The 27,999-nt window shown below is 36.0% G+C and overlaps 1 protein-coding gene across 1 annotated transcript in view; it reads right to left on the bottom strand.

Annotated features, from left to right (window-relative positions):
* LOC144436445 (multiple PDZ domain protein-like) overlaps positions 1-27,999 on the bottom strand; it is a 330,925-nt gene that overhangs the window by 210,696 nt on the left and 92,230 nt on the right. The window contains exons 16-17 of the mRNA XM_078125244.1: positions 18,204-18,371; positions 10,881-11,131 (exon numbers count right to left, since the gene is read on the bottom strand). Of these exons, the coding sequence (XP_077981370.1) occupies positions 10,881-11,131; positions 18,204-18,371 (419 nt within the window). The remainder of the gene's footprint in view (positions 1-10,880; positions 11,132-18,203; positions 18,372-27,999) is intronic.

A 27,999-nucleotide genomic window follows, 5' to 3' on the forward strand; every position in this document is an offset into this window, starting at 1 on the left:
CATAGTTGATTATTACAAATATGGCCACCATTCAATGAACAGTATTAACTACAGTACACATAGTTGATTTTTACAAATATGGCCACCATTCAATGAACAGTATTAACTACCGTACACATAGTTGATTATTACAAATATGGCCACCAAGCAATGAACAGTATTAACTACCGTACACATAGTTGATTTTTACAAATATGGCCACCATTCAATGAGCAGTATAAACTACCGTACACATAGTTGATTATTACAAATATGGCCACCATTCAATGAGCAATATTAACTACCGTACACATAGTTGATTTTTACAAATATGGCCACCATTCAATGAACAGTATTAACTACCGTACACATAGTTGATTTTTACAAATATGGCCACCATTCAATGAACAGTATTAACTACCGTACACATAGTTGATTTTTACAAATATGGCCACCATTCAATGAGCAGTATTAACTACCGTACACATAGTTGATTTTTACAAATATGGCCACCAAGCAATGAGCAATATTAACTACCATACACATAGTTGATTTTTTATAAATATGGCCACCATTCAATGAGCAATATTAACTACCATACACATAGTTGACTATTACAAATATGGCCACCATTCAATGAGCAGTATTAACTACAGTACACATAGTTGATTTTTACATTCAATGAACAGTATTATAACTACCATACACATAGTTGATTATTACAAATATGGCCACTATTCAATGAACAGTATTAACTACCGTACACATAGTTGATTTTTACAAATATGGCCACCAAGCAATGAGCAATATTAACTACCATACACATAGTTGATTTTTTATAAATATGGCCACCATTCAATGAGCAGTATTAACTACCGTACACACAGTTGATTTTTACAAATATGGCCACCATTCAATGAACAGTATTAACTACCGTACACATAGTTGATTTTTACAAATATGGCCACCATTCAATGAGCAATATTAACGACCGTACACATAGTTGATTATTACAAATATGGCCACCATTCAATGAACAGTATTAACTACAGTACACATAGTTGATTTTCACATTCAATGAACAGTATTATAACTACCATACACATAGTTGATTTTTACAAATATGGCAACCATTCAATGAGCAGTATTAACTACCGCACACATAGTAGATTTTTACAAATATGGCCACCATTCAATGAGCAGTATTAACTACCGTACACAAAGTTGATTTTTACAAATATGGCAACCATTCAATGAGCAGTATTAACTACCGTACACAAAGTTGATTTTTACAAATATGGCCACCATTCAATGAACAATATTAACTACCGTACACAAAGTTGATTTTTACAAATATGGCAACCATTCAATGAGCAGTATTAACTACCGTACACAAAGTTGATTTTTACAAATATGGCCACCATTCAATGAGCAGTATTAACTACCGTACACATAGTTGATTTTTACAAATATGGCCACCATTCAATGAGCAATATTAACTACCGTACACATAGTTGATTTTTACAAATATGGCCACCATTCAATGAGCAATATTAACTACCGTACACATAGTTGATTTTTACAAATATGGCCACCATTCAATAAGCAGTATTGACTACAGTACACATAGTTGATTATAACAAATATGGCCACCATTCAATGAGCAGTATTAACTACAGTACACATAGTTGATTTTTACAAATATGGCCACCATTCAATGAGCAATATTAACTACCGTACACAAAGTTGATTTTTACAAATATGGCCACCATTCAATGAGCAGTATTAACTACCGTATACATAGTTGATTTTTACAAATATAGCCACCATTCAATGAGCAGTATTAACTACCGTACACATAGTTGATTATTACAAATATGGCCACCATTCAATGAACAGTATTAACTACAGTACACATAGTTGATTATTATAAATATGGCAACCACTCAATGAGCAGTATTAACTACCGTACACAAAGTTGATTTTTACAAATATGGCCAAAATTCAATGAACAGTATTAACTACAGTACACATAGTTGATTATTATAAATATGGCCAGCATTCAATGAGCAGTATTAACTACCGTACACATAGTTGATTTTTACAAATATGGCCACCATTCAATGAACAGTATTAACTACAGTACACATAGTTGATTTTTATAAATATGGCAACCATTCAATGAGCAGTATTAACTACCGTACACAAAGTTGATTTTTACAAATATGGCAACCATTCAATGAGCAGTATTAACTACCGTACACAAAGTTGATTTTTACAAATATGGCCACCATTCAATGAGCAGTATTAACTACCGTACACATAGTTGATTTTTACAAATATGGCCACCATTCAATGAGCAATATTAACTACCGTACACATAGTTGATTTTTACAAATATGGCCACCATTCAATGAGCAATATTAACTACCGTACACATAGTTGATTTTTACAAATATGGCCACCATTCAATAAGCAGTATTGACTACAGTACACATAGTTGATTATAACAAATATGGCCACCATTCAATGAGCAGTATTAACTACAGTACACATAGTTGATTTTTACAAATATGGCCACCATTCAATGAGCAATATTAACTACCGTACACAAAGTTGATTTTTACAAATATGGCCACCATTCAATGAGCAGTATTAACTACCGTATACATAGTTGATTTTTACAAATATAGCCACCATTCAATGAGCAGTATTAACTACCGTACACATAGTTGATTATTACAAATATGGCCACCATTCAATGAACAGTATTAACTACAGTACACATAGTTGATTATTATAAATATGGCAACCACTCAATGAGCAGTATTAACTACCGTACACAAAGTTGATTTTTACAAATATGGCCAAAATTCAATGAACAGTATTAACTACAGTACACATAGTTGATTATTATAAATATGGCCAGCATTCAATGAGCAGTATTAACTACCGTACACATAGTTGATTTTTACAAATATGGCCACCATTCAATGAACAGTATTAACTACAGTACACATAGTTGATTTTTATAAATATGGCAACCATTCAATGAGCAGTATTAACTACCGTACACAAAGTTGATTTTTACAAATATGGCAACCATTCAATGAGCAGTATTAACTACAGTACACATAGTTGATTTTTACATTCAATGAACAGTATTATAACTACCATACACATAGTTGATTATTACAAATATGGCCACCATGCAATGAACAGTATTAACTACCGTACACATAGTTGATTTTTACAAATATGGCCACCATTCAATGAGCAGTATTAACTACCGTACACATAGTTGATTTTTACAAATATGGCCACCATTCAATGAGCAGTATTAACTACCATACACATAGTTGATTTTTACAAATATGGCCACCATTCAATGAACAGTATTAACTACCATACACATAGTTGATTTTTACAAATATGGCCACCATTCAATGAGCAGTATAAACTACCGTACACATAGTTGATTATTACAAATATGGCCACCATTCAATGAGCAATATTAACTACCGTACACATAGTTGATTTTTACAAATATGGCCACCATTCAATGAACAGTATTAACTACCGTACACATAGTTGATTTTTACAAATATGGCCACCATTCAATGAGCAGTATTAACTACCGTACACATAGTTGATTTTTACAAATATGGCCACCAAGCAATGAGCAATATTAACTACCATACACATAGTTGATTTTTTATAAATATGGCCACCATTCAATGAGCAATATTAACTACCATACACATAGTTGACTATTACAAATATGGCCACCATTCAATGAGCAGTATTAACTACAGTACACATAGTTGATTTTTACATTCAATGAACAGTATTATAACTACCATACACATAGTTGATTATTACAAATATGGCCACCATTCAATGAACAGTATTAACTACCGTACACATAGTTGATTTTTACAAATATGGCCACCAAGCAATGAGCAATATTAACTACCATACACATAGTTGATTTTTTATAAATATGGCCACCATTCAATGAGCAGTATTAACTACCGTACACACAGTTGATTTTTACAAATATGGCCACCATTCAATGAACAGTATTAACTACCGTACACATAGTTGATTTTTACAAATATGGCCACCATTCAATGAGCAATATTAACGACCGTACACATAGTTGATTATTACAAATATGGCCACCATTCAATGAACAGTATTAACTACAGTACACATAGTTGATTTTCACATTCAATGAACAGTATTATAACTACCATACACATAGTTGATTTTTACAAATATGGCAACCATTCAATGAGCAGTATTAACTACCGCACACATAGTAGATTTTTACAAATATGGCCACCATTCAATGAGCAGTATTAACTACCGTACACAAAGTTGATTTTTACAAATATGGCAACCATTCAATGAGCAGTATTAACTACCGTACACAAAGTTGATTTTTACAAATATGGCCACCATTCAATGAACAATATTAACTACCGTACACAAAGTTGATTTTTACAAATATGGCAACCATTCAATGAGCAGTATTAACTACCGTACACAAAGTTGATTTTTACAAATATGGCCACCATTCAATGAGCAGTATTAACTACCGTACACATAGTTGATTTTTACAAATATGGCCACCATTCAATGAGCAATATTAACTACCGTACACATAGTTGATTTTTACAAATATGGCCACCATTCAATGAGCAATATTAACTACCGTACACAAAGTTGATTTTTACAAATATGGCCACCATTCAATAAGCAGTATTGACTACAGTACACATAGTTGATTATAACAAATATGGCCACCATTCAATGAGCAGTATTAACTACAGTACACATAGTTGATTTTTACAAATATGGCCACCATTCAATGAGCAATATTAACTACCGTACACAAAGTTGATTTTTACAAATATGGCCACCATTCAATGAGCAGTATTAACTACCGTACACATAGTTGATATTTACAAATATAGCCACCATTCAATGAGCAGTATTAACTACCGTACACATAGTTGATTATTACAAATATGGCCACCATTCAATGAACAGTATTAACTACAGTACACATAGTTAATTATTATAAATATGGCAACCACTCAATGAGCAGTATTAACTACCGTACACAAAGTTGATTTTTACAAATATGGCCAAAATTCAATGAACAGTATTAACTACAGTACACATAGTTGATTATTATAAATATGGCCAGCATTCAATGAGCAGTATTAACTACCGTACACATAGTTGATTTTTACAAATATGGCCACCATTCAATGAACAGTATTAACTACAGTACACATAGTTGATTTTTATAAATATGGCAACCATTCAATGAGCAGTATTAACTACCGTACACAAAGTTGATTTTTACAAATATGGCAACCATTCAATGAGCAGTATTAACTACAGTACACATAGTTGATTTTTACATTCAATGAACAGTATTATAACTACCATACACATAGTTGATTATTACAAATATGGCCACCATGCAATGAACAGTATTAACTACCGTACACATAGTTGATTTTTACAAATATGGCCACCATTCAATGAGCAGTATTAACTACCGTACACATAGTTGATTTTTACAAATATGGCCACCATTCAATGAGCAGTATTAACTACCATACACATAGTTGATTTTTACAAATATGGCCACCATTCAATGAACAGTATTAACTACCATACACATAGTTGATTTTTACAAATATGGCCACCATTCAATGAGCAGTATTAACTACCGTACACATAGTTGATTTTTACAAATATGGCCACCATTCAATGAGCAATATTAACGACCGTACACATAGTTGATTATTACAAATATGGCCACCATTCAATGAACAGTATTAACTACAGTACACATAGTTGATTTTCACATTCAATGAACAGTATTATAACTACCATACACATAGTTGATTTTTACAAATATGGCAACCATTCAATGAGCAGTATTAACTACCGCACACATAGTAGATTTTTACAAATATGGCCACCATTCAATGAGCAGTATTAACTACCGTACACAAAGTTGATTTTTACAAATATGGCAACCATTCAATGAGCAGTATTAACTACCGTACACAAAGTTGATTTTTACAAATATGGCCACCATTCAATGAACAATATTAACTACCGTACACAAAGTTGATTTTTACAAATATGGCAACCATTCAATGAGCAGTATTAACTACCGTACACAAAGTTGATTTTTACAAATATGGCCACCATTCAATGAGCAGTATTAACTACCGTACACATAGTTGATTTTTACAAATATGGCCACCATTCAATGAGCAATATTAACTACCGTACACATAGTTGATTTTTACAAATATGGCCACCATTCAATGAGCAATATTAACTACCGTACACATAGTTGATTTTTACAAATATGGCCACCATTCAATAAGCAGTATTGACTACAGTACACATAGTTGATTATAACAAATATGGCCACCATTCAATGAGCAGTATTAACTACAGTACACAAAGTTGATTTTTACAAATATGGCCACCATTCAATGAGCAGTATTAACTACCGTACACATAGTTGATATTTACAAATATAGCCACCATTCAATGAGCAGTATTAACTACCGTACACATAGTTGATTATTACAAATATGGCCACCATTCAATGAACAGTATTAACTACAGTACACATAGTTAATTATTATAAATATGGCAACCACTCAATGAGCAGTATTAACTACCGTACACAAAGTTGATTTTTACAAATATGGCCAAAATTCAATGAACAGTATTAACTACAGTACACATAGTTGATTATTATAAATATGGCCAGCATTCAATGAGCAGTATTAACTACCGTACACATAGTTGATTTTTACAAATATGGCCACCATTCAATGAACAGTATTAACTACAGTACACATAGTTGATTTTTATAAATATGGCAACCATTCAATGAGCAGTATTAACTACCGTACACAAAGTTGATTTTTACAAATATGGCAACCATTCAATGAGCAGTATTAACTACAGTACACATAGTTGATTTTTACATTCAATGAACAGTATTATAACTACCATACACATAGTTGATTATTACAAATATGGCCACCATGCAATGAACAGTATTAACTACCGTACACATAGTTGATTTTTACAAATATGGCCACCATTCAATGAGCAGTATTAACTACCGTACACATAGTTGATTTTTACAAATATGGCCACCATTCAATGAGCAGTATTAACTACCATACACATAGTTGATTTTTACAAATATGGTCACCATTCAATGAACAGTATTAACTACCATACACATAGTTGATTTTTACAAATATGGCCACCATTCAATGAGCAGTATTAACTACCGTACACATAGTTGATTTTTACAAATATGGCCACCATTCAATGAGCAGTATTAACTACTGTACACATAGTTGATTTTTACAAATATGGCCAACATTCAATGAACAGTATTAACTACCGCACACATAGTTGATTATTACAAATATGGCCACCATTCAATGAGCAGTATTAACTACTGTACACATAGTTGATTTTTACAAATATGGCCACCATTCAATGAGCCGTATTAACTACCGTACACATAGTTGATTTTCACATTCAATGAACAGTATTAACTACCATACACATAGTTGATTATTACAAATATGGCCACCATTCAATGAACAGTATTAACTACCATACACATAGTTGATTATTACAAATATGGCCACCATTCAATGAGCAGTATTAACTACCGTACACATAGTTGATTTTTACAAATATGGCCACCATTCAATGAACAGTATTAACTACCATACACATAGTTGATTATTACAAATATGGCCACCATTCAATGAGCAGTATTAACTACCGTACACATAGTTGATTATAACAAATATGGCCACCATTCAATGAACAGTATTAACTACCATACACATAGTTGATTATAACAAATATGGCCACCATTCAATGAGCAGTATTAACTACCGTACATATAATTGATTTTTTTACAAATATGGCCACCATTCAATGAGCAGTATTAACTACCGTACATATAGTTGATTATTACAAATATGGCCACCATTCAATGAGCAGTATTAACTACCGTACATATAATTGATTTTTTTACAAATATGGCCACCATTCAATGAACAGTATTATAACTACCGTACACATAGTTGATTTTTACAAATATGGCCACCATTCAATGAGCAGTATTAACTACCGTACACATAGTTGATTATAACAAATATGGCCACCATTCAATGAGCAGTATTAACTACCGTACACATAGTTGATTATTACAAATATAGCCACCATTCAATGAACAGTATTAACTACCGTACACAAAGTTGATTTTTACAAATATGGCAACCATTTAATGAGCAGTATTAACTACCGTACACAAAGTTGATTTTTACAAATATGGCCACCATTCAATGAGCAGTATTAACTACCGTACACAAAGTTGATTTTTACAAATATAGCCACCATTCAATGAACAGTATTAACTACCGTACACATAGTTGATTTTTACAAATATGGCCACCATTCAATGAACAGTATTAACTACCGTACACAAAGTTGATTTTTACAAATATGGCCACCATTCAATGAGCAGTATTAACTACCGTACACAAAGTTAATTTTTACAAATATGGCAACCATTCAATGAGCAGTATTAACTACATTACACATAGTTGATTTTTACATTCAATGAACAGTATTATAACTACCATACACATAGTTGATTATTACAAATATGGCCACCATTCAATGAACAGTATTAACTACCGTACACATAGTTGATTATTACAAATATGGCCACCATTCAATGAGCAGTATTAACTACCGTACACATAGTTGATTTTTACAAATATGGCCACCATTCAATGAGCAGTATTAACTACCGTACATATAATTGATTTTTTTACAAATATGGCCACCATTCAATGAACAGTATTATAACTACCGTACACATAGTTGATTTTTACAAATATGGCCACCATTCAATGAGCAGTATTAACTACCGTACACATAGTTGATTATAACAAATATGGCCACCATTCAATGAGCAGTATTAACTACCGTACACAAAGTTGATTTTTACAAATATAGCCACCATTCAATGAGCAGTATTAACTACCGTACACATAGTTGATTTTTACAAATATGGCCACCATTCAATGAACAGTATTAACTACAGTACACATAGTTGATTTTTACAAATATGGCCACCATTCAATGAACAGTATTAACTACAGTACACATAGTTGATTTTTACAAATATGGCCACCATTCAATGAACAGTATTAACTACAGTACACATAGTTGATTTTTACAAATATGGCAACCATTCAATGAGCAGTATTAACTACTGTACACATAGTTGATTTTTACAAATATGGCCACCATTCAATGAACAGTATTAACTACCGCACACATAGTTGATTATTACAAATATGGCCACCATTCAATGAGCAGTATTAACTACTGTACACATAGTTGATTTTTACAAATATGGCCACCATTCAATGAGCCGTATTAACTACCGTACACATAGTTGATTATTACAAATATGGCCACCATTCAATGAGCAGTATTAACTACCATACACATAGTTGATTTTTACAAATATGGCCACCATTCAATGAGCAGTATTAACTACCATACACATAGTTGATTTTCACATTCAATGAACAGTATTAACTACCGTACACATAGTTGATTTTTACAAATATGGCCACCATTCATTGAGCAGTATTAACTACCATACACATAGATGATTATAACAAATATGGCCACCATTCAATGAGCAGTATTAACTACCGTACACATAGTTCATTATTACAAATAATGATCTAGTAAGTGGGCAAATTCTAACTTTGATCTAGTAAGTGGGCAAAATCTAACTTTGATTTAGTAAGTGGGCAAATTCTAACTTTGATCTAGTAAGTGGCAAAATCTAACTTTGATCTAGTAAGTGGGCAAATTCTAACTTTGATCTAGTAAGTGGGCAAATTCTAACTTTGATCTGGTAAGTGGGCAAATTCTAACTTTGATCTAGTAAGTGGGCAAAATCTAACTTTGATCTAGTAAGTGGGCAAATTCTAACTTTGATCTAGTAAGTGGGCAAATTCTAACTTTGATTTAGTAAGTGGGCAAATTCTAACTTTGATCTAGTAAGTGGGCAAAATCTAACTTTGATCTAGTAAGTGGGCAAAATCTAACTTTGATCTAGTAAGTGGGCAAAATCTAACTTTGATCTAATAAGTGGGCAAATTCTAACTTTGATCTAGTAAGTGGGCAAAATCTAACTTTGATCTAGTAAGTGGGCAAATTCTAACTTTGATCTAGTAAGTGGACAAATTCTAACTTTTTTGCATCAGATCTGGTCACCATTCAGCTATTATCGTGAAGGTCACAAAACAATGTGACGTGCATATGCTAACATTTGTTTTGGGTTTGTTGAAATAGGTCTATGTATGATAATAGATGGGACCAAACAGAGTACTTCCCTCCAGGCTTCGTCCATTGGGATCAATAACCATAGTGGTGAAAGTATTTTTACATATTTACCAGAAATTACTTGCACTGGTGCATGAGCATACTGGTGGTATTTACACTGAAGTGCAATACCAAAAACATTGCATACCTGCATGCCAATGATATGCAAATGAAGATGCAATCATTAGTTCTGTTCTACCCAAAAGTGTGTGATCGCACTACTAAACCAATACCTGTGTACACCATCGTGATGAAGTATTTGTGGTTCCCAAGTCAACATCACTGATACACTTCTCTACAAAACATATCTCCCATCATCATTGGCTTATTGCTTCAAAAGAAATATATCTTCATTCTACAAATGCTAAAAATGGCGCCAATGGTGTTCTAGCACAACTAACCTCCAACAATACTGATTCCTAAACTTCTGTTAGGTTCTCTTAATAACTCCACACTTCTTACAGGATCCCATCTGACTGACATTATAGCTGGGCTTCCATCTGAATGTAATGTCTTTATCTTTGGTTTCTTTGGCACTGGAGGAGGTGTCTGTGAACTTCTCCCAGTTGCCATGGTAATATCTTGTGTTGGAGTAACTTCTAGAGGTTGTTGTAATCCATAGTCATCATCAGGGAATTCTGTCACCTCAGACCTACAATCAATACAAATCTTTGTCAAAGACACAAACTCCTCAAATGTATTACTTCTATATTGTACAGTGTATGTCACATACTTTATAAGAACTGGTAGTCAAAGACACAAACTCCTCAAATGTATTACTTCTATATTGTACAGTGTATGTCACATACTTTATAAGAACTGGTAGTCAAAGACACAAACTCCTCAAATGTATTACTTCTACAAACTTTTGATACCAGAGATACCAGGCAAAATGTGTTTTTCTATCACAAATATGGCCGCCATTTTGCTATAGTAAGTCTATAGAGGTCAAAGTCATTAAATTAAGTGACATGCGTATACCCCATAGTCAAACCCAAGTCTTGATTAAAACTAGTATACATTTGCAAGCAAAAGCGTAGTTCCAGGGCACAGTAAGGTAAGAACAAGCATGAAGGCTCTGTCTGAGTTAGCATCTAAGAAAAATAAGGAAAAGTCATCGAGGACTCTGATACCTCCGTCAGAGAGATACATGCTACATGCAACACCATGTACCAACAACAAGCACATAGTAAAAGCATGATTTTGATTAGACAGTTTTGTAAAAATAAACATGTCTTCTGTCAATTTAGTTAGTTTTTGGTAGTCATGTCTTTGCTGACATGACGTACATGCCACTGTCCACATATACATGTACGTATCTCGGCCTCTCTGTAAATTGCTGTTGACATTCATTTCACTCAGAACAACACGATAAAAACATCTTGAATTGTTCACGATAGTTTAAATAATATTGATGTCGACAGACGTCATTGACAAACAAATTTGTCACTATACAAAAACTAGACTCGATTGGTATATTGCTACCACGTAGTAGTCAAGTACGCTCAATTTCGGAGCAAGTCGCTGTACCCGAAGGACCGGCCAAATCGGCCGGGAGGAGTAAGTTTACACGTGGAAGCACATGTCGTGTGATTGTATGTAGGCGAGTCTATGCCAATTGGTTTTGGTAAATACAAATGGATTTCGTAAATAGGACAAATTTAATATTGATCATCAAAGAGCTTTAACCGTTCATCGGTTCAAGGGGTGTGGATTATTGATCATTGAACGATCTTGAACACAAGAAATCGCGTACTTGTACAGTGCAAGGTCACCGGAAGTACCGTACTTTCTGTACATGTAGTTTTGACTTGCACTTGTGAATTTAGTTTGCAGTCAATTTACCTAATACTGTTAACAAGCGACCTATCGGTCAGAATAGCTCCGCTGTTTGTTTTTTTAATTTAATTTTTTATTTTGGTGACATGTAGAAGTGGTTCAGGTCTTCAGCTCTTCACTATGCAGTTTTGTTTTAGCGATGCAATAAAGTGGTTAGTGGTTTCATATGATGTCTCACTATAAAACACATTTTACACAGAAGTTGGTAATGTATTGTACTTTTATACCATAGTCACCATTTTATAACAAAAATCTACTGTTATGAAAAATTGCACAAAATCTCAGAAAAAAATGACTGGGAAAAGCACACAAGAAAAAGAAAAAATGAGGATTTTGAGGTTGGCTATAAATAATTCCAGTGTCTTACAGCTGTAACCCTGGAAAATTTTAATGATGAATGAAATAAACTAGGGATCTAAAATAATTTTGAGGCAATTTGAATTTCAATTTTCTAACAAATTTACAAAGTCAACAACATTCAACTTGTACTAGTTGTGGTAGATATATATAGGGAAGAAATGTATTAATCGCCATCTTAGTTTCCGTACGGCGACAATCTCAAGTACCCGGAAGAGAGTCATTCTCGATCTCAGCCATACGTTACAGTTAACACTCGTTCATGTTCGGTTACCTTTCACAAAGAAAACACAACGAAATGGTTGAAATGATCTTTTTTTTATTTCTTTTCATCACAACAACAAAATCTGCCTGATCAAAAGTGTTGTAAACTAAACCAGAAAGAATTATCGGACTGGCTAAACTTCCCGATGAACTGGAGTAAGGTCCTACTACTTCCAAGTAAGCCTCGATAGTACTATAGTATGTGAGAAAATCGTCTCAAACTAGCGATACAACTTTCAAAATATAACTTGACATGTCTTCATTTGTTAGAGTTATACAATTCAAGACGGGTTTTCACTCGAAAACAACAATTCTGTGAATAATGACACTCTGAACGCAGCGATGTTACCACTGTAACGTATGGCTGACAACGACTTGCTTCCGGGTTAGTCCCTCGTGCATCCGGGTACCTGGGATTGTCGCCGTACGGAAACTAAGAAAGATGGCGATTAATACAGACTTGTGACCGGCTTCTGTCAGCAGACTCTGCCATTTTTTTTCATCATTCCATTGTATTTAAACCTTGTACTTGACATTTCGCAATATTTATAATTCTCAACAAAATACCTCAACATGCCTCACTTCGCTCGTACTCAAAGCAGCCCCGCGCGTAGTCCTGCTTGCGCATACGGAGGAATTCGGGACTCAATTCTGACAATTGTCCCTCCCCCTCCGGTGTTAGAGTCAAGTCAGTAATACAGACTCGTGTACCCGAGGACTACCCCGCGCGGTATGATCACTGACACTGATGACATGATGAGAGAGAACCTTTTCGGATTTACATGTAAAACGGGGAAAGATACGCAAAACATAATGCAAAGTCTGAAGCCAAATTAAAGTTGTAATTATTTTAATTATTTTTACTTGCCAAATATTTGCATTTTGGAAAGGCAAGACACGTTCATGTCGTTTAACTTTACATGTGAACTGTCGGCCATAACTTCAACCGCATGCCTGGCATGCCCTTCCTTACGCAAGTTGTCTGAATTCTGGTTCACTGTCATTCCAAATTGCACGACAATATAGAATTAACCACAAGTTACATGTTATCTGAAAACATCACACTTTTATAGTGGGTCTGAAGTGTGATTTTAGTGAGTACCAAGAACGTCCTGTGTTGATACTCAAGATACTTGCTGTGGAAAATCGCTCGGTCGAATGAGGTCACCTTCAGCTTCTGGTCGAATCAGGATAGAGTATGCAAATGAGGATGTTGCGGACTGGCTGATTATGTAGAAGGGTGCAGAATTGGATTTGAAGTTTACAACCCTGTTTCGAACAAACTCTTGTCATTTGGGCGCCCAATGCGTAGAATTATGACTATAGCACATATTACATTGCTTGTTTGACGTCAATAGTGTCTTTTGAAAAGTGGCAGTTTACTTAAAGTCTCGTCGGCTGATTTCCAATATGGCGTCGGTCATTATGCTCATTAACATATTCATTTTTTTTTCAAATTACAAAAAAAAAATCATAAAAAATAAAAATGAGGATGTGCTGACTTGAAATTAACAAATCTGAGTAAGCTACCCCCTGCGCATCAACACGCCAGATATCAAAGCAATCTAATAAGAGGTTTTCAAGGAGTTGATGAAAATGACATTTTATGAAAAAAAATCATAAAAAATTGAAAATGGCACAGATCAACTTGGCATGAACAAATCTGAATAGCCTCCCACCAGGGAACGTGCACACCAAATATCTAAGAATTCTGACTGTCACTTTCGGAGAAAATAATGAAAATATAAAAGTTTGACGGACACCTATGATTCACTCTACTCTCTATACCTCAATACCCACCTATACCTAAAGCTACGCTTTCAGCTTTCGCTGACAGCGGAGCTAAAAACTGAGTAATGTGTCCCACATGATGATATATTTTGCTGTCCGTTAAAAACAATTTTCGCGTTTTCAAATTTCTGTTACGATCAAAGCAACAAAAATATGAATCATTGAAATTTGAATGCGTAAACACGTAACCTTTGGACTCAGCATTTAAACATGACCCCTCAACTCCACAACTTTTAGTACAGTACCACCTCCAACACGATATTGTCAGCTATCAATTTTTTAGCCTACGCAAATAGCAACGGAGGTAGGGGTACCACACGGCTCACGTTTGCCACAATGCATGCTGGGAAACCCGGAAGAAAACTGCGTAGGGACCCCCTATAGAGTTGTAAACCGGAAGTGGATAGAAAGTAAGAAACATTGGTAAACCAATAGTTCCAGGTCTCCCTTACAGGGCGCCCTGGAACTAATTATCACTTGAAACGACTGATTCAAAAAACTATGAAGCTAACCCAAATTTGACATTGAAGAATTTCAAGGTTAAAGGTCAATGTCATAAAAGAAAGCTCATATTTGATCATATGGGTGTATGCATTTGATTGGAGCCAAAATGTATCACACCTTCAAAGTTATGATGCATGTTGTGAAATTTAAAAACAAATATGGCCTCAATTCAGCTCACCTGACAGCAGTGCTGACAAGACAACAGACAACCCACCTGACAGTAGTGCTGATGACAATATACAATCCACCTGACAGTAGTGCTGATGACAACAGACAACCCACCTGACAGTAGTGCTGATGACAACATACAATCCACCTGACAGCAGTGCTGACAAGACAACAGACAACCCACCTGACAGTAGTGCTGATGACAATATACAATCCACCTGACAGTAGTGCTGATGACAACAGACAACCCACCTGACAGTAGTGCTGATGACAACATACAATCCACCTGACAGCAGTGCTGACAAGACAACAGACAACCCACCTGACAGTAGTGCTGATGACAATATACAATCCACCTGACAGTAGTGCTGATGACAACAGACAACCCACCTGACAGTAGTGCTGATGACAACAGACAACCCACCTGACAACAATGCTGACAAGGCAACCCACCTGACAGTAGTGCTGATGACAATGGACAACCCACCTGACAGTAGTGCTGATGACAATGGACAACCCACCTGACAGTAGTGCTGATGACAATGGACAACCCACCTGACAGTAGTACTGATGACAACAGACAACCCACCTGACAGTAGTGCTGATGACAACAGACAACCCACCTGACAGTAGTGCTGATGACAACAGACAACCCACCTGACAGCAATGCTGACAAGGCAACCCACCTGACAGTAGTGCTGATGACAATGGACAACCCACCGGACAGTAGTGCTGATGACAACAGACAACCCACCTGACAGCAATGCTGACAAGGCAACCCACCGGACAGTAGTGCTGATGACAATGGACAACCCACCGGACAGTAGTGCTGATGACAACAGACAACCCACCTGACAGCAATGCTGACAAGGCAACCCACCTGACAGTAGTGCTGATGACAACAGACAACCCACCTGACAGCAGTGCTGATGGCAACAGACAACACACCTGACAGTAGTGCTGATGACAACAGACAACCCACCTGACAGTAGTACTGATGACAACAGAAAACCCACCTGACAGTAGTGCTGATGACAACAGACAACCCACCGGACAGTAGTGCTGATGACAACAGACAACCCACCTGACAGTAGTGCTGATGACAACATACAATCCACCTGACAGTAGTACTGATGACAACAGACAATCCACCTGACAGTAGTGCTGATGACAACAGACAAACCTCCTTACAGCAGTGCTGATGACAACAGACAAACCTCCTTACAGCAGTGATGAAAACAACAGACAAACCTCCTTACAGCAGTGATGAAGACAACAGACAACCCACCAGACAGTAGTGCTGATGACAACATACAATCCACCTGACAGTAGTACTGATGACAACAGACAAACCTCCTTACAGCAGTGCTGATGACAACAGACAAACCTCCTTACAGCAGTGATGAAGACAACAGACAACCCACCAGACAGTAGTGCTGATGACAACAGACAACCCACCAGACAGCAATGCTGACAAGGCAACCCACCTGACAGTAGTGCTGATGACAACAGACAACCCACCTGACAGTAGTGCTGATGACAACAGACAATCCACCTGACAGTAGTGCTGATGACAACAGGCAACCATCTGACAGTAGTGCTGATGACAACAGACAACCCACCTGACAGTAGTGCTGATGGCAACAGACAACCCACCTGACAGTAGTGCTGATGACAACAGGCAACCCACCTGACAGTAGTGCTGATGACAACAGACAACGCACCTGACAGTAGTACTGATGACAACAGGCAACCCACCTGACAGTAGTACTGATGACAACAGGCAACCCACCTGACAGTAGTGCTGATGACAACAGACAAACCTCCTTACAGCAGTGCTGGTGACAAGACAACCCACCTGACAGTAGTACTGATGACAACAGACAACCCACCTGACAGCAGTGCTGATGACAAAAGACAACCCACCTGATAGTAGTACTGATGACAACAGACAACCCTCCTTACAGCAGTGCTGATTACAACAGACAACCCTCCTTACAGCAGTGCTGATGACAACAGACAACCCTCCTGACAGTAGTGCTGATGACAACAGACAACCCTCCTGACAGTAGTGCTGATGACAACAGACAACCCACCTGACAGCAGTGCTGATGACAAAAGACAACCCACCTGATAGTAGTACTGATGACAACAGACAACCCTCCTTACAGCAGTGCTGATTACAACAGACAACCCTCCTTACAGCAGTGCTGATTACAACAGACAACCCTCCTGACAGTAGTGCTGATGACAACAGACAAACCACCTGACAGCAGTGCTGATGACAACAGACAACCCACCTGACAGTAGTGCTGATGACAACAGACAACCCACCTGACAGTAGTGCTGATGACAACATACAATCCACCTGACAGCAGTGCTGATGACAACAGAAAACCCACCTGACAGCAGTGCTGATGACAACAGACAACCCACCTGACAGTAGTACTGATGACAACAGACAACCCTCCTTACAGCAGTGCTGATGACAACAGACAACCCACCTGACAGTAGTGCTGATGACAACAGACAAACCACCTGACAGTAGTGCTGATGACAACAGACAACCCAACTGACAGCAATGCTGACAAGACAACCCACCTGACAGCAGTGCTGATGACAACAGACAAACCACCTGACAGTAGTGCTGATGACAACAGACAATCCACCTGACAGTAGTGCTGATGACAATGGACAACCCACCTGACAGCAGTAATGAAAATTGGAATATGTGAGTACTTACAATTATAAAGATCAGTGTGTAAGTTAAAATGGTAGGTAGATATATGGGAAATACTTACTGATGTGAAGGTACTGCAAACACTTTTGGAGCAGAATAAACTGATATAGATTGTTGAACAGTCAATTCATCCTCAAAAGTGACTTCTTGTTGTGTTGGTGTTGGTGGAGTGAAAGATTCAGGATTATCAACGTACTGACTGGCTTCCTCACCTGGTATGTAGGTAATACTGTAACACAAAAATATACACATTTCAAGGTGATTCAAAATGCCCGATATACCACACCCTTGAAAACTGTTCTTTATACATCTCATAACCAGTACATGCAAAGCTGACTATTCAAAATTGCATTATAAGTGAGAAAAAAGAGAGTTCAAATTGGCAATCAATGGCAACCAAAGCAGCTATGAATTTGCAACTGTTACACCCCGGTACTGCCTAATGTTCTTGGGGATTATGACGTCATAGAGGGTACCATTTCATGCCAGTTAGTATATGTATAGTATGCAATAGCAGACAGTTGTAATTCTGACTTTGATATTCATCAGAATTTATCTGAGAGTGATGAATCTTCTTTCAATCATGATTTTACCATGTTCAATACATTGATTTGCTCTTTATGTAGGTGTCACGTCCTTCAATATTAGCAACAATAGTGACCAGATTTATACTGAATGCCTTCCATAAGAGAATCACTAATTATGCAAATTACTCATTCAAGGAAAAAGTTGTATCAACAAAGTACATAGGACAGGTGCGTATTATTATGGTTGATATATGTACCTTGCTTGAATTTTTAAGATACTGCCTAGTTACCTAAAATTGTTAATTATGCAAATTTGTCATTTAAACTGTAAGCTATGTCAACAAATTTTATAGGACGTACACACTTTGTTATGGTTAATATTATGTACGAAATGATATTGAAATTCAAGTATGCATTCTTAAGATACATCTTAAATACTAAAAATACCGCCAATGGCATTGTAGCACAACTGTACAGTTTTTAAAAATGTTTATCCATATGCTAGTCCATGCTAACAATAGGTGTTCATTTGCTGAATCCAGCTGCCTATCCAGCCATGTTGCCATGTTTGCGATATACGCGATCATTTGGCTGTTGCTATGGGCGTGGTCATGTTGCTAGATATAGTTGCATACATTTTTGAATGTTTTTGTTCACCTGTGTATGAATTCCTGGTATTATCTTTGCAATATACATGATCATTTTGCTGTTGCTATGGGCGTGGTCTTGTTGTTAGGCAAATTTACATACATTTTTTTGATTATTTATTCAATTGTCTATTAATCCCCGTTATCTTCGCAATATATGTGATCATTTGGCTGTTGCTATGGGCGTGGTCTTGTTGCTAAGCACATTTGCATTCATTTTTTGAATGTTTATTCATTTGTCTTCCAATTCCTGTTTGTTATCTTTGCGATATACATGATTATTTGGTTGTTGCTATGGGCGTGGTCATGTTGCTAGGCAAATTTTCAAACATTATTTGAATGTTTATTCAATTGTCTATTTATCCCTGTTGTTATCTTCGCAAGATATGTGATTGTTTGGCTGTTGCTATGGGCATGGTCTTGTTGCTAGGCACATTTGCATACATTTTTTGAATGTTTATACAATTGTCTATTAATCTCTGTTATCTTTGTGAAATACACCACCAGGGGTGAACAAATCATTTTGTGAACTGGTGGTCCCCGGACCAGTGCCTTAAAAAATCCAGTGGTCCTGCTGAAAGAATTAGTGGTCCGTGGTCCTTGGTCCCGCTAACGTGAAACATTAAATCTTGCCTATGAATCTATATATTTAGACGTACACCACTTATAGTTGAACAATACCCAATTTATAATGATAAATATAAAGTTGACATGCTTGGTTTCAGTCAATTGACAATTCTATTATATTTGTAACGGTTATTTTTGACGCATCGACGAAACGAAAAATACTGAACGGCGACTTCACTTGGATTTCACGAAGGATTAGAAATTTGACAGAAATATGCGACAAGAACATTGAAATTTTGTCAAACTTGTCTGGAAAACCCAGATATTGCAAGCAAATCATCACAATTGTACAAAGAAACTAACCCCTTCAAAGTTGATCCTATAAAATCTCACGAAAAAAAAACTACGAACACATACATTGCCTGACTAGGAGTCCTTGTGTCCATGGTGTGACTGTGTCAAGATAAAATCAAATTTACCAGTTGTCGAGGCTTTGGAAAAAGACCTAGGAACACAGCGATTGCCTGACTAGAGGGAGTCCGTGTGACGGTGTGGAGATAAAATCAAATTCGCCAGTTATCGAGGCTTTGGCAAATATCATATCACAGTGCTAAAATAGATACTTCGTTGACTATCTGTAAGTGTAACCCTAGAATCATTTGGTGTCATGCTGGTCAGTTGTTTTCCATAGCTCAAAAGATTGACCATTGTCCGTGTTGTCCATTTAAAACTTTACAGCCCTTCGCGTTTCAGATGGGTCTAAATTATTTACGAGATGGATAGCCACACATTACACAGCAAATCTATTTGGGAAATGGTCGTTTATTTGAGAGGTACTATACGTAGTGTGGACACTGACGTCCTATGTTTACAGATAGTAACAGATAAGATATCGTGGGAAATGCCTTGGCGCATACCATTTCTGTCTAGGGTTGGTCTTAGCACATTATTTTTACTTAGACCTAAATTACATGCAAGGAGAAAATGAAACAGGTGGTGTATATTTTTGATCGTGTAATGTTTTATCTATTACAAAGTAAACGATAATAAGCAGCATAAATGCTCAGATTTGGAGTGCATTTGTGTTATGTGTCTAACAAGCAACCCACACACCCGAAATGGAGTGAGCAACATGTGTGCACACATCTGAGCTCTGCATCTGAGGTTCGAGACCAGCATATTGCAGAAAGCAATGCAGGAGGACTGGTATGGTATCGTCAACCCTTGTAAGTCATTGGAAAAACCAAGATGACAGTCAGTGATTGCTATCATGGAAGTAACTGAGGTTGGCAAAAATGATGAAACCTTTGTTATTCACTTGCCCAGTGGACAAACTTGGTAACTTTTGTCCCGGACTTTTGTGGGATAACATGAAGTTAATTGTGCGTCATTTGGATGACTTCATTTCATAAAAGGGGTTCTACTACAAATCATTTGAAGCTCCTTTATGAATAAAAACAATAATACAGTCAATGCTGACAGAATGATATCAAATAAAATGTTTCGTTTGATACATTTGAATTATTATACAATGAAATTATTACTCTTGTCTTCCTAATCTCGTGTCCCTAAACCGGTATGTCCCTACTAGTAATGATATGAGCCACATGTGCGTTGAGTGTTATCTCCTGTCTATCATTTCACATTGTTGTTGATTCAGTGAAATAAACTACGATGTACGGCCGCTACTATGACGTATTGACGCACCCACCAGTCATTCAACTGTCAAAGTTCACGCCCCCTCTCTATAGCATATTGCTGGTTTGAAGTCGGAAGTCACCTGATAATACTTCATGACCCATCGAAAGGTCATGCAAGGCTTGTAGTTTTGGCTCCATCGTGATCGTATTTCTTGTTTGTTCACATTCAGTTGTTGCTGTTCCTACTTTTTAGCATGATTATTTACAGTTTAAGGTACTGGTCCGACGGACCAGACAAGGTCAAATTTGTGTGGTCCGCCCAAAAAAATCACTGGTCCCGGACCTCGGACCAGTGGATTTGTTCACCCCTGACCACCATTTGGCTGTTACTATGGGCGTGGGCATGGTTGCTAGGGATATTTGCATACATCTTTTAAATGTTTACTCACTTGCCTACCAGAAGATGTTGTTATTTAAATATACTGCCATTTGGTTGTTACTAAGGGCGTGATCATGATTGCTAGGGCCGGTTTTGTCAAAATATTTTGAAGAAAATCTGCAGAATAACACTTTCAAAAACATCTCACCAAGTTTCAGACTCAATGACCAAGTACTTTTTGAGATTTAAGTTTTTAAATGAACATTTTTACACCTAAATTGCATATCACTAATGGAATCATTCTATGCTTAATATATTTTCGTCCATACATTGCTAGATGCATTACCATTAAATTTCAGCCCAATCTGATCAGTAGTTTTGGAATTATAGATTTTTGACCAAAAAGACACATGTTTAGCCCTAATTTGCATATCACTGATGGGACCATCATATCATGAACAATTCTTAGTAAAAACACCCTGAAGAATGTCTCATCCAAATTTCAGCCCAATCTGCTCAGTAGTTTTTGACCAAAAATCACATTTTTTGACCCAAATCACAAACTGGTGGTAAGATCATTTTGATTTGAACAATTTCCCAACTAGACACCCGAGGTAACATACCCACCAAATATCATGGCAATCGGTCCAGCAGTTTTTGACTTTAAGTTGTTTACACACACACACACACACACACACACACACACACACACACACACACACACACACACACACACACACACACACACACACACAGACTGACAGATGCTGGGCGATCCCTATAGCACTACTGAACCTTAGTTCAGTTGTGCTAAAAATTATTAATTATGCAAATTAGTCATTAACACTGTAAGGTACATCAACAAACTTGATAGGGTGTATGGACTTTGTTAAGATTACTATATGTACTAAATTATATTGAAATTGAAGTACGCAGTCTTAAGATGTAGCCTAATTACAGAAACTCATTAATTATGCAAATTATTAATTAACACTGTAAGGTACATCAACAAATTTTATCGGACAAATGCACTTTGTTATGTTTAATGAATACATTAAATTATATTGAAATTGAAGTATGCAGTCTTGAGATATTGCTTACTTAGTTGATTCCATTGATATGCAAATTTCCCTAATTAACATGAACAGATCTTGCTCAAAAACTAATCAGGTCTAGCCATTACCCCAAACACTGTGTGTACCAAATTTCAGTACAATTAATCCAGCCGTTTTTAAGAAAATGATCACACACACACACACACACACACACACACACACACACACACACTTGTAATTTCGGGGTGTTTCACAGTCAATGACTTTTATTTATCTAATTTTTATAATTTTACTGACAAGAGCACTGCAATACCATCATGGCAGCATATTTTAGTCCAATCACTTATGTCACCTTTTTAGCAGCTCATTTAACAACAAAGTAAAAATATTTCATCTCAAATAAAATATACTAGTATCTATTAGAATACCCATTGAAACTTCATGAAGGTGTATCAGGATGTATGCAGTGCCACAACATTGCATATAAATAGCAAATATAAATGTGTGTGTGTGTGTGTGTGTGTATATATATATATATATATATATATATATATATATATATATATATATATATATATATATATATATATATATATATATATATATATATATATATGATACTCACCGAGTTATATATATATATATATATATATATATATATATATATATATATATATATATATATATATAAACAAGTCATTGAGAACGACATAGTCCCCGCTATGATTGGGTTTTAAGGAACTGGCAGTTTATGTTGTCACTTTCTTGATATCACTATTCTGATCATGCAACAAGACTTGTGAACCTAAATCAAACAGACTTAGATATGTTGTGTCTGCTCGTTGGACATGGAAAATGCCTACTCATGTTGTGTCTCCTCGTTGGACATGGGACATGCCTACTCTTCAAGATGACGTGATGGAATAAACCATTCAACAATAAAGGATGGGTTGGGTATGGGGGAGGGGGGGGGCTGTTCAAGCATGTTGCAAACAAAATGGCTGCCAGGCAGCCATATTTGATCATATCACGACAAAAATGGATATGCACATGTATGTCATAGAACACTGTCCTAATACCAAATTTGAATGAGATCTGTTCAAGCATGTCTGAGTTATGGCTTTGGACATAGAAAATTCGCAAACAAAATGGCTGCCAGGCGGCCATATTGGATCGTATCACGACAACAATGAATATGCACATGTATGTCATAGAACACTGTCCTAATACCAACTTTGAATGAGATCTGTTCAAGCATGTCTGAGTTATGGCTTTGGACATGGAAAAAAAAAAAAAATATATATATATATATATATATATATATATATATATATATATATATATATATATATATATATATATATACATAAAAATGAAAGAAGATTTGTGTACACACAGCCATCAGTGAACACACACAAGTTATGTACATAATGCAGGATGTATAGCTAACGAATACTATTAAACCACACTATTACACCTGACGATCCTTCGGGTGAAACGGTCCGTAGTGTAATTCCACTATGTAATATCAGACTCGTCTTCTTTCATTTTTATGTATGATAGCTCTCCAAGGTGATCGAGCACTCTACTTGGCGAAAGAAGAATGAAATTATATGTATATATATATATATATATATATATATATATATATATATATATATATATATATATATATATATATATATATATATATATATATATATATATATATATATATATATATATATATATATATATATATATATATATATATATTTATATATATCGAGTCTAGCCGTTTTCATTTATTGTTTATATATATATGTATTTATGAACTTGTTCTTAAAAGGAATTATTTTACCTTTCATGACAGGTATTTTGTGCGGAAACGCGGCGTTGCTATGGGAAGTTGTCTTGGACCTAGTTATGCTTGTTTATTTATGTCATATCAAGAACACCTTATTTTCAGCTCGTATCAAGAGATCTTACCTGATCTATATAAACAATTTATATAGATCAGCTTCACTCAAACTTGAGGACCTTATGCAATTTATTAACTACATATGTAATTTTAATCCTGCTATTCAGTATACTTATGATATTTCTGAACTAACTATCAATTTCCTTGACATCTCACTTAGGATTAATGGTGATGATATAGCTACATCTGTTTTTACTAAACCTACTGATTCACATTCATATTTGCAGTATGGTTCATCACATCCTAAGAAGTGTAAAGATTCCATTCCCTATTCACAATTACTTTGTTTACGTCGTATTTGTAGTAATGATTTGGATTTCAGAGAAAGGTCTGCTGAATTTTGCACGTACTTCCATCAACGTGGTTATCCAATGTCGGTTACCAATGCGGCTTTACTTACGGTGTCATCTTTGTCAAGGGAAGCTTGTATCAATTCACATGATCAGAAAAGTAACAACAATCGTCCCATATTAGCTCTAACATACCATCCCTTTTCCACTAGAGTTAAGAACATTATATACAAGCATTTTAATATCTTACATTCTAATAGGGTTACCAATTCATTATTTCCTGAAGCTTGGCGTCATGATACCAGTCTTAGAGATATGGTGGTCCATACAGAACAACATGAATTGGAAGTTAATGCTTGTTCATATCCATGCGATCGTACTCGATGTGGTACATGTCGTTTCATTATTAATACTAATCATGTTTTTGACCCTAAGAACAGTGTGCCTGTTACGAGTAGATTTACTTGTATTAGTACTAACGTAGTGTATTGCATTACATGCCAGAAATGTGTTTTTTTATATATAGGTTCAACTGTACGTCGTCTTGGTGATCGTTTCGTGGAACATCTACATCTGACCAGACAAAAGAATCATAACTATCCCGTATCTATGCATTTTATTACGAACGATCACAGTGTATCAGATATGTCTATTTCAGGAATTTGTAAGGTTTCTGGTCATGAGAAAGTATTGAGGTTGAAGGAAGAGGCAATCATTTTCCATCTCGGAATGCTGGAACCCCTTGGAATTAATAGATTATTCACGTCATATCGGGTCTAATCAGGTTTTTTAAAATTTCAGATGTGTTCTTTTGGGTTCTATTTGGTGCGTGTGAATATTAGAACTGTTCACACGTATAACCGTTATTACGCGTGGTTGTCATTCTGTTCCATTACATTCAGATATATTCAGGTGTTTACTTAATATGCTTTAAGCTTGCCCATAAACATCTCGATAAAGAATTTTTATTCAAAACTTCGGATCTATTTATTCGGACTGACTTACAAGTTCCATATGCATTTCTATATATATAAGTACTCCAAATTCACATTCCATTGTCTCCAATAGAATTGCATGGTCAATGGTATCAAAGGCTGCGCTTAGAACAAGTAGAACCAAAAGTGCAACTTGTTTCTGACCCATACACTCAAGTATGTCTGACATACCTTTACTGAGGACAGTCTCTGTACTGTGATATTGTCTGTACGCTGATTGATGAATTGGTAGCGGGGCACTGATCTGCATGTGAGTGGTGAGTTGATCGACAACAACCCGTTCTACTAGCTTGGAAATGAATGACAGGTTACTAACAGGTCGATAATTAGACAAGTCTATACCACCAGCTGCTTTTTTGACCAATGGTATGACGGTTGCCTCCTTCCAGACATCTGGAAATGTACCATTTTGAAGGGGGCGATTGATCATGCAGGTGATGATAGGTAGCAAGACATCGATACATTCTTTAAGTAACTACGTTGGAATAGGGTCACTTGCACACTGTTTGGACGGTGCTTTCATTATGTGTTTCTTTATTTCATCTGGTGTTACATTAAATACATAGCTACTAATCTCTACATCTCTTCACTTCAATTTATACATCTATACAGTCTCACAAAATTCTTGACATATCAATACAAAAATACTACCATTTCATAAAAGAAAAAATACCACCAATGGTGTTGTAGCACAACTGTACAGTTTATTAAAAATCATTATCCACATGTTGATCCATGCTAGGTATGGGTGCTCATTTCCTGAATAATTATCCAGTTGCTTATCCAGCCCTGTTGTTACCTTTGCAATATACATGATCATTTGGCTGTTGGGCGTGGTCATGTTGCTAGACATATTTGCTTACATATTTTGAATGTTTGATCACTGGACTATGAATCCCTGATGTCTTCTTTGCAATATTCCTGATCATTTGGCTGTTGCTATGGGTGTGATCTTGTTGCTAGGTATATTTGCATACATTTTTTGAATATTGATTCATTTGTCTATTAATCCCTGTTATTTTCGCAATATATGCAATCATTTGGCTGTTGCTATGGACGCGGTCTTGTTGTTAGGCAAATTTACATACATTTTTTGAATGCTTATTTACTTGTCTATTAATCACTCTTGTTATCATTGTTAAATACACCACCGTTTGGCTATTTCTATGGGTGTGGTCATGGTTGACTTTGTCGTCATTGTCTTTTTTCTTCCTTGAACTTGTATACTTTGTGGCTTGTTTATCTTTGGAATTACTTTTTCCTGAACCACTTCTGCTTTTATCGGACTTATTGTCACTGGAAGCCTTTCCTGCCATTCCACTTACACTGACTGATTCAGATCCTTCATCCGTACCTGCTTGCGATGCTGAACTCATACCACGTACATCAAACTTTCGTCTGTATAATTCAGATTTTTGTTAGATTGTCGATCTAAACTTCAGAGTATTGTGTTCACGACCTTTCTACTTACTAGATGAGTCTCAATGCTCCTAGATGGTAGATGCAAACACTTTTGTAACTTCACTTCTAAATTTTGAAAGCCATCTTCCCACTGCACACCTGATTCCCACGTCTGCGCAGCACAATCTCATTGAAGACCGACAATAAGATAATGACGTAATAGAATCACAATTTTACACCTAATTTGCATTACTGATGAGATCATTATATGTTTGATGTTTCTTCATCTGTGCACCCCCACGTGCATCCCCTTAAATTTCTAGTACTAGCAGTTTTGGAATTAAAGATTTTTGACCAAAAAGACACATTTTTAGCCCTAATTTGCATATCACTGAT

The sequence above is a fragment of the Glandiceps talaboti genome, chromosome 6 (assembly GCF_964340395.1).
Source record: "Glandiceps talaboti chromosome 6, keGlaTala1.1, whole genome shotgun sequence".
NCBI lineage: Eukaryota > Metazoa > Hemichordata > Enteropneusta > Spengelidae > Glandiceps > Glandiceps talaboti.